General features: G+C 40.5%; 2 protein-coding genes across 2 annotated transcripts in view; one reads left to right on the top strand and one right to left on the bottom strand.

The window, feature by feature from the left end:
• The first annotated feature begins 3030 nt into the window (after window positions 1–3030).
• On the top strand, window positions 3031–5751 carry phox2ba (paired like homeobox 2Ba). The gene is made up of 3 exons (XM_012836968.3): window positions 3031–3328; window positions 4000–4187; window positions 4450–5751. Exons 1-3 carry the CDS (start codon window positions 3088–3090, stop codon window positions 4864–4866), a joined length of 846 nt encoding a protein of 281 aa, XP_012692422.2. The 5' UTR covers window positions 3031–3087; the 3' UTR covers window positions 4867–5751.
• A 937-nt stretch (window positions 5752–6688) lies between these two features.
• The window catches only part of LOC105908488 (LIM and calponin homology domains-containing protein 1-like), a 55273-nt gene continuing 51961 nt past the window's right edge, over window positions 6689–10000 (bottom strand). Inside the window, 4 exon segments of the mRNA XM_012837004.3 lie at window positions 6689–8690; window positions 8896–8998; window positions 9096–9204; window positions 9646–9732. Coding sequence (XP_012692458.2) covers window positions 8665–8690; window positions 8896–8998; window positions 9096–9204; window positions 9646–9732 — 325 coding nt within the window. The 3' untranslated portion in view covers window positions 6689–8664.

Raw genomic sequence — 10000 nt, 5'->3', positions numbered from 1 at the left:
TAAAAAAAAGAAACCTAACAAAACAATGTATTATTTTTGCTTTGCATGAAGTAGCATGTAGTCATTTTATGGAGAAACTACTTTTCTGTTTTTTATTATCTGATATTACTTTATTATAACCTTATACATATATACCTTATATATATAAATGTGTGTGTGTATTTATTTATTTTTATATGTATATTGTGTTATATACATATATTAAAAAATATTAAAGCTTTAGTAATTACATTTTTTTTTGTTTGTGAGCACTCACCACAAAGTAAAGATACATTTATCATTTGTATCACTCACATTGTTATATTAATGATATGAAAGGAGTATATTTACATAGGCAGATGTCTTTATGGCTTTCTATAGACAACCGTAATAGTATTTATTGTCGTGCGTTGTGCAATGACAGCTGTCTTCTAAAGTTTATGATTGATGTCATTTTGCATTTATGACTGCATATGAATAACGCGACGTGACGCACTTGAAGCATAAAGGCACGTGGTCGTTAACATTGGGATCCACTCGATCATCTGTGGCAACTAATGCGAAGCTCATGCAAGTCTTTTTCTTCTTTCCAAAAATACGCCAGCGGGATGAAACAAGCGTTTCCGCTAACAATGAGCATTTCAGGCTTTGACCTGCTTGCTCTGGGTTGCCGGCGACCTGTCTCCCGGCGTTGGGACGCGTGGCAACGGGACACGTCGACTAATCGTGCCCTTGGGCTAAACTGGTGTGGGTTGAAATAACATGGATGGGGGCTGTATAATAACGGTGACCCTGACATCGCCACCAGCAAATCCTCATTGGCCAACAATTCAATTGGCCAACTGATGTATGGGACTGCACGTGGCTAATAACAGCCAATTAAAGTCAATGCAAAAATGATAACGCCGCCCGGGATGTCTAAATTGTTTTAGATAAGTCTAGACCTGTATAGGCCACACAACATAAACGCCGAAAAATATACGTAATTTCCTTCTTGTACAGTTCAACCACACAGAACAGTGAAATGGAATGAAGACTGTAGTAAGGGGGATACAATTACTTAGTGAAAACAATTACTTTGGCCGATAAATCTAATAGCTACGTTATTACAATTCTTAAATAAATCAAGGGTCTAATTAGAGCAGAAATTCCTGATTACCCTACCTAACATTACCCTACTGATTGTACTCACGGAGCGCCACTCTTATGTGACCCTTACTTATTTCTTATATTCTTTGACTACAATAAACACACACACAGTTCTAGGCCATTATTTTGTCAAAGTTCTAATAACAGTATGGAGATGGAGATGAATATATGGGCATGTCTCTGTGTTGCATTTAGTCTGGCTCCTTCCAGCGACAAAGGAATAGAACGCAGAAGTTAACTTAATTTTCGTTCAGTGTCCACGCGGGCCAGATGTCATTGTACATCTGTTCTCTCTGTTTTCGTGCTCTTGTTCAAACTCTGGCCTACCTCTTGTGAGACGTCGAAAGCTTTTTCTTATTTGAGGAAAGACCATTCTGCCTCGAAACGCTTCAGAATAGTTTGGAAATGCAGGATGGTCTTTTCAAAAGCAGGTTTTCCAGATGAGAGTGATAGAAGTGGTCGTTTGTGGAGGAGAGCACATAATGGTGAAATACAGTCATATGTCCAATAAATATATAAATAAATACATAGATACATACATACATAAAATCAGCTTGCCGTCTACCTTTGCCAGTGTAGTGCCAGGCGTTGAACAGGCTACATTCCAAAATAAATGCCAATAACAAAAACACTGCTTTGGTTAGCATTCGCTCTAAAAAGTGTTTACAACACTACCAAAGCTGGCTCTCCCAGATACAATGCTGAAGTATTTGGTATCGATAATCAAATTAACCACATGTTTGCAGATATGGCCAATGCTGAGGCCTGAACAAAAGGTAAGAACTCTATCTGACATTTGATTATCCTAGGCATATGGTAGGCTACATAACTGTAAGGAAAAATGGATGTTAGGAATTGGTAAGACCTGTGCACTATCGAAATCGTCTCAAACCAAGAGTTGCCATTTGTCAAGATGTGCTGTCATGTAAACCAAGCTTTTGTTGTTTGGATTTTATTGACGCCCATTCCTATTTCTGAAACGCTTTGTCAACTGTACAGTTCTAACAGATACAAAATAAAACAGTAATCAGATTGAACTGTAAAAATTGTATAAATACATAAGCATAGGGTTTAAACATAAGCAGGTCATCAAAAACAAAATCCAACGTCGACATGAATAATCTGTAAAAATGCAACATTGTAGTTGTTGTTAGAGCTACTATTACCGTGTTGTAAATTAGACGGTACAAACTCAAACAACTCAAACGTGGTGCATTTTGTGGTCAAACTGCATCTATTACCGCCGCGGTACACCTCCCTCGCCCTCTTTAACCCTGGAGCCGGGCGAGGAGGATGGAAGAGGGAGGCTTAGATAAAAATTGCACCATGGCTGAATGATGAGTTAAAAGGCTTAAAAGCTCGCGCGAAATTTGATCAGGGAGAATCGTCACCCAACTCTCATTATTTATAAGTGCTTTGATTGAATTAGGGGGCGCGGAGATGGAGGAGAGGAAAGCGACCGTGAGGAGAGAAGTGAGGGGGATAGAGGAGAGGAAGGAGAGGGAGACAGAGAGACTTCTTTGGTAATGGAGGACGCGGTATTAAAGTCTAATTAGAGATGCGCGAGGGAATCGATGATGAAGGAGGTTGGGCATGCGACACGGGTCCCCCTCGCGACTGCATGGGCCCCAATGCACTGATGAGTTATTGTCATGTAAAAAAAAATCGCGAGCGATGAGACCCACCGCCTTGCTCCATTGTCCAAGTCCTCAGAGCGCTTACTTTTATGCTCTGGAGACCACAAGGCAAGGTGTTGCGCGCGAAGGGCCTTTCATAAAACTAGCCTGAACTGACTTACCTCAGCACAGTTAAGAAGAGGCAGCAAGTAGAACGCACCGTTAGTGAACCCTCCGCTTTTACGTTACTGCAATACATCAAGAAGTTGTTGATTTCATGCAACAATATCACCTTATAATTAACTTAGACGCATACTATTTTCATTTCATTGCGTGATTTCCAATGTATAAGATGGAATATTCCTACCTGAACTCCTCTGCTTACGAGTCTTGCATGGCTGGGATGGACACTTCCAGTCTCGCATCGGCTTATGCGGACTTCAGCTCCTGCAGCCAAACCGGTGGCTTTCAGTACAACCCTATCCGGACTACCTTCGGGGCAACGGCTGGGTGTCCCTCACTGACACCCGGCACCTGCAGCCTAGGCCCGTTACGAGACCACCAGACCAGCGCATACTCTGCAGGTAAAATGGGTTCTGATGACTGTGGCATAACCGACAAATCCTGTTGGTTATATAGTGCAGAAGGACTTTATTGCATTTGAAAATGGAAATGTGTTTAGTATTTACCAAAACGAAATTTGCTTACACAAATGAAAGTATTTATCGCGTTAGAAGCGATTGCAGGCGAGCGGTAATTGGGTTATGCGGTTACACTATCCCTGTCACACCCTCAACAGCCAACAAAATTACCTCAAACTGCCAAAATGATTGGCATAATTTATTTACTTCACGATGAGACGTAAGCTTAGGAAATAATGTAATAAGCGAGGACTAAAACTGATTACGGAACTGTACTGAAGTCGCAAGATAAGAGCGACCTGCAAGACAACTTTTAGCCGTGTCACACTGGCATGCCCTTTCGGACGAGGAAAATATTTCAGTGTTTTACTTATTTATATCAGTTCTACTTTGTTCGCTATAGCCTCTTTGTACTACACTTTGGTCATAATCTGTTGATTTCAGAAAGACTGTACAGTTAAAAATTAACGACTTGTCTTTACTCCCTCTGTTAAACGGATACTTTTTCTCATGTTATCATAACCTGCCTGATGTGCCTCACAAACCTGTGATATTTTCAAATGACCCTATTACACTACACCTTTTCTACACAAATTATGTTCTTATATTTCCAGTTCCATACAAGCTGTTCACGGACCATGGCGGTTTGCATGAGAAGAGGAAACAGAGGCGCATAAGAACCACTTTCACCAGCGGGCAACTAAAAGAGCTGGAGCGAATCTTCGCCGAGACGCACTACCCAGACATCTATACGCGGGAAGAGCTGGCTCTCAAAATAGATTTGACTGAAGCTCGTGTGCAGGTATCACCATCATTCATCCAAATCAACGAATATGTAGCCTAGTTCTAATACTAATAAATCATCTCGATTGAAGGATTTCTTATGCCACCAAAGCAAATGCCTTCAAAAAAGCAAAGATTAAATATGAATAATCAATCATCAACATCATAATGATCATTATTATTATAGTAGTTACATTGTATTATGAAATAATATTAATAACAATAATAATAATGTTGTTATTGATATTTAGAATTCTAACAGTCTCATTCCTTTTCCTCAGGTGTGGTTCCAAAATAGGCGTGCAAAATTTCGCAAGACAGAGCGCGCAGCATCTGTTGCTGCATCTCCCGCTAAGAATGGATCTTCTGGGAAGAAGCACGAGGAAGACAACAAAGAATCAAAAGTCGCTGATCCGGATAGCACAGGAGGGCCCGGGCCAAACCCAAATCCCACCTCCACCTGTGGTGGACTCAGCCCTTCCTCAGGGGTAGCAACAGGGACCGGACACATAGAGTCTGTCAAGATGTCGCCAAGTGGAAACCTCGGAGGTGCCACGTCCAGTCCTGGGTGGGCGTCGCCTTCAAGCGCAATATCAAACTTACCGAACTCTCTGGGCGGACCGTTCGCCACCGTGCTCTCTGCCTTGCAAAGACAGAACGGTAACAAGGCAGGACTGGTAAAGACCAGCATGTTCTGATGCCTTAAATGTACCTGTGGAGAGCTTGTGGAAGAGCATTTGTCAGAGGGAATATACATTTCATGCAAAATGAAGAAAATCTACTAGGACTTGCGGATCATTAATTTTACGCACGGATAGATAAACATGTCGTGTTCATTATTGATTTTCGACAAACGGTAGGCTAGACGTCGCCGGACGCACACAGTGTGTGTGTGTATGTGTGTGTGTTGAACATTAAGTTTCCAGCACTTTTCGTTTGGGGGATTCTCCATGTGTCGCCTTACACTTCTCTAACACTGCTCTAGTGCCTAATGTGAGAGACTGTTAGCAATGTTATCAAGTAGTCAGATTTGTAATGTGCCCATTTTTACTGCAAGACTGGTACTGATAAGCCCATGCCCTAAAACTGTATTGCAGATGGGCTTCGATATTCAGCTCTGATTCTGTCCTACTCTCCAAATCTAGGCACAAATGTAATATTTATGTACCGTGTGTGCTGTGCGCTCCGCATATTTCTTTATAACCTACGTGTGCAGAGGGACGATTGTAATGACGTTGGGGAGACCAGGTACAGTTGTAACACGGGACAGTTGTAACTTGCTTGATTTCTCATGTCTAACGTAAAGCGATGAAACTCACAGACAACATGTGTGATGGCATCAGCATGTTACGCTCAGAATTTCATTTTATGTCTCAATCTCTGTTATAGACAGAAGTAGTTTTGTGGGGCACATTTGTAACCTTTAAGTTTTGTGCAAGATTTTGTCTGAACAATTAATGCGTTTTGACCGGAAAACAACTATACGGGTGGTTGTGATCAGTGATATCCTAACTAGATGCTCGTATAATTATTAGCAGCATACAATGTGTTATATTACAATTACCTAATCGAATATTAGGAGAGGTCGGCTGGGGACAATTGTAACACGCATTATAATTGGTTGCAAACAGCAAGCAAAGCGAGCAAGTGAAATAGGCAAGCGTCAAAGTGACACGCTTGGCTTGTCACTGGCATTTTGATAACAAACGCTGTAAAGACGTATGTACAGGAAAAAACCTTTTCAACCACTATTTGTTTTGAATAATGCATGGCTGTAGCCGTAAATGTCACTTTACCCCTACAAACTGGCATGTTACATTTGTCCTCGGCCACTGTTGCAACCCTCCCGGACACGTTACAACTGTCCCCAAGGCACTCAATGCATTTAGATGAAAATGAGAGAAAAAGTAGGGCACATGTACTTGAATTAGTGACGTAAATATAGAGGTGAAAGATGTATGTTGCATATGTTAAAATGAATGGCGTCACGTAAGCCGATTTGTACAAAATGTACAAAAAAGCAAAAACTGTACCTGGGCTCCCCTAGCATAAATTCATATGGTCTTCAGAACCTAGCATTTAAAAGCCTATTTATTTGAAATATTCATTTATTGGCATGATGTTTTATTTAAAGTTGAAACGATAGGAAAAGTTTTTGTATTACGTTTAAGATTTAAGATGGACACCATTAACAGACACAGATACAATGAATGCTTATAATCAAAGGCGGTCTATTTCTACATGTGCGTAATAGTTTTGGTAGCGTGCTCTTGCCTTGTTCGTAATAAAGCGATGCATAGTATAATTCTGCCAGTGAGGTTATGTTATTTGTTCTATATACCATTTTGTGCCACATTTCACATAATACAGAAGTGTCAAGTAGTTGAGGCCGAGTTGTTTCCCTAACCTGTGGGGACACATTTCAGTACCAAGGACAGATCCATGCAAGTTAAAATAAGATTTCTTATTCGCGTAAATACTCACGTAATCATACCAAATCAAGACAATTTACAAGAACAGTGCATTTACAACGTTTTATTGTACAAACATACACTTGCTATAAAATCCATTGCATAACAGTTCCTTCTTCTATTTAGTTTCAGTTTTTAATTGATTACAATAAATACAGAGCTTAAACATATTACACGACCCTCCACCACTCCACGTCTATTTTATTGCCGTTTAATGCAGTTGAAATTGTTCCTTATCTTAATGCATAAGAAAGCAAGACGAAAACAATACTTCATATCATGGGAAAAGTAATGTCAACAACGCTATTAAAATTGGACAAAGCTTTGCAAGTGCAACGGAGGGTTTACATTGCCGTTAGGGAGGACAGTCAATTACTGAAATGGGATTAAACTACCAACAAGCTAATATCATTCAAACCTTGCAGAAAGATGTCTATCTGTGCAGGGTCACTTAAAGGATGTGCTTCAAGTTTCACACAAATATTCACAGAAAACGCAGGATAATGTAGACATGAGGTTTTGTCAAAGAATGTTCTCAAATAACAGTTTCATAGAAGACATAGATAAGTAGAAATATACTGTGCTATGTGCATATGCCATTCTAGTAAACCGCATGCCTTAACAGAGAGAATCCTCTGAAACGGAACAAGGGTGTTTTTCCAAAGACGTATTTCATCGGTTGGTTTGGTTAGAATTGTGCTCTGATAGGCGATAGTGTTTGACATTCGAATTTCTGTTAGGCATCCACACCATCTCGTTATAGTAAATGTTACTGAGATGATCTTTGGGATTTTCATATTCTATGGAATTAAACCTCTTGTAAACTGTGCAACCACCTGCGTTCATAAGGCACGTAAGTTGATGCAAAATCACCCCGTACGAGTGGAAAGAGGGAACATATAAGATACATAGAGGAAGCTAACTAACTGTTTGAATGAAACGTATCCCTAACTTAAATAAAGATATATGATTTGCATCAACCATGCATTCGCATAAAGTTAAATACATTACTGCGAGCTACGACTGTTAATACTTGAGAACCATCAAAAACAACGCAGTAAAATGAAATGGTAAGATTTGCGTGCACATCCTGCTCAACAAACATAACTGTCACATGCTTCTCGCCGGATAACATCGTTTGGAGTGCCTTATACGTTGGTCATAATGTGTTTAATTTTCTATGGCCAAACAAAAGAAATAGAATTACATTAACAAAAGAAAAGAAAACTAATTTAAAACACAATGTCTAAAGAAAAACCGCACCTGTCCAGAAAAAGACTGTATTCAAACCAATCGTAATGTTTGTTCATGCAAGAAAGCTCTTTGCAGTCACCGACCTCAGGAGTTCGGCAACGTTGTGAATGATTAAGGCATTATACACTGCAATTAAACTGCAACAGAGACCAGAAATTATCCTCTTTAAAAAGCATAGAAATACCATAGACTTTCCGATAGTATACAGAGAGAAGGTTACTATATAAAGACTGTAAGGTGTGCTTCAGACAGACAGACAGACGCTCTCTTATGCCTGCTTGCCTTAGATAAAAAATGATCCTCAAACACTAATATTAAGGTGCAAAATGGGCATGTGATCCTAGGAGGCCATTGGCATATACATTTCACTTGAAGGAAATCTAGCTTACAGATCACACAATCTACCCAGCGCATTGTGTAACTGTAAGGATAAATGACTTTGTTTATCTTATTGACATACTACAGTGCACTTATTATTGCGTTATGTGGGTCAAGCATGACAAAGTATAGGAGGGAAAGTTGTTTTTACAAGTACAAAAATAAAGAGGTGTTATCCAGTATCTGAAAAATGAGTAGACATGATGCAAAGAAACATCACTTGGAGAGAAGTGTGTAATGTGAGGGTAGCTTTAAACCCTCTTTATCAGTTTGTTAATCTGAGATGTCATGTTAAGATTACTCCATTCATTACAGGTTGTCTCTATGGAGATTGTCAGGGCCTCTGGTCAGAGTGTTGGTATTCCTACAGGTTTCATACAGGTCCACTGCTGCTCACAGCGTGGTAGGCTGACCAGCAGCTGGGAGAAGACAAAGGGCAATTTATTAGTTGTGATTGGGAAACAACATATGAGAACAACACAGACTAATTTACTCTACGATCAATGATAATACAAATAAGCTTCCACAGTATTGTCTAAAATGTACTACAGTGCAGTCCAAATTGTCCAGTTCTGTTATTTCTTATATTGTATGTGCATCTATTGTGCATTTTGGATTGCTCACCACGTGATTTGATGTAGCACTCTTGACAGTTAAGGAGGCCATTACGAATCCTGACATCTGTCCCAGTGCTGGTGTCTCCAAGAAGCCCTTTACACATTCCACACTAGGAAACACATGTTGGGTGTGAAGGGGCTGTACAGACTCTTTTACATAAAAAAACAAAATATCCAACCCAAAATATGCCATTTTCTTTAACATACCTTGAAGCACTGTATGTGAAAATATAGCCCCAGGGTTTCTATGATCATGGCCGCACCCTTCCCCAAGGGTTGGGCACAGCTCGAGCACAGCTTCTTTCCACTCACTGACCTGCAGGGCAAGACAAAAAACACTGAAAAGAATCCAGCCTAAAAGTATCACCAAGTAGACAACCTTTCTGGTTTCCATCTTTTGTTTCCGGAACTTCATACTGTAACTGTTTGGGCTGTCTGCATGCAAGTGCATCACCGACCAACCAAAATGCTCTGTAGGCCGGGCAGCACCGGCCGACTTCAAACATGACATGGTGTGGACCAGGCACATCCTATGAATGTATGGTGGTACGTCCGTGCAATTGTAAGTGTGTGTCTATTTATGCTGATACACATCTACCTACCTGCATGAGTGATGAGCCTATATGTCTCCTTTAAATAATTGTTCTCATGTAGTATATATGGAAGTGTTTGTGTGTGTGTGTGTGTGTGTGTGTGTGTGTGTATGTGTGTGTGTGTGTGTGTGTGTGTGTGTGGGTGTGTGAGAGAGAGACAATACCTGCTTGGGGATGGAGGCTGGGTGTCAGGTGATGTTGGGGATGGTGTGGATGAGTTTGTCCCTAAAATATTCTCATAGGACCCTGACCTGGAGACAACAAGCCAGTGCAACATTCAACAGCAGCCGGCAAATACACACACACAAACACACACACTCAAACACACACACACTCAAACAACACTCATCAACAGATTCAGCAGACAGTATCTCTGGCCAAGCATGTGTGGATGTTTATAGGGGAAAAATACAGTACGCACACACACACACACACACACACACACACACACACTCAAACACACTCATTACCATAAACAGAAGAATCCACACACGCTGTGCTACTACGTGCAAAGTGGGA

Source organism: Clupea harengus, chromosome 22 (assembly GCF_900700415.2).
Source record: "Clupea harengus chromosome 22, Ch_v2.0.2, whole genome shotgun sequence".
NCBI lineage: Eukaryota > Metazoa > Chordata > Actinopteri > Clupeiformes > Clupeidae > Clupea > Clupea harengus.
The sequence above is the reverse complement of the archived record's forward strand: the minus strand, read 5'-3'. Positions and strand labels throughout refer to the sequence as shown.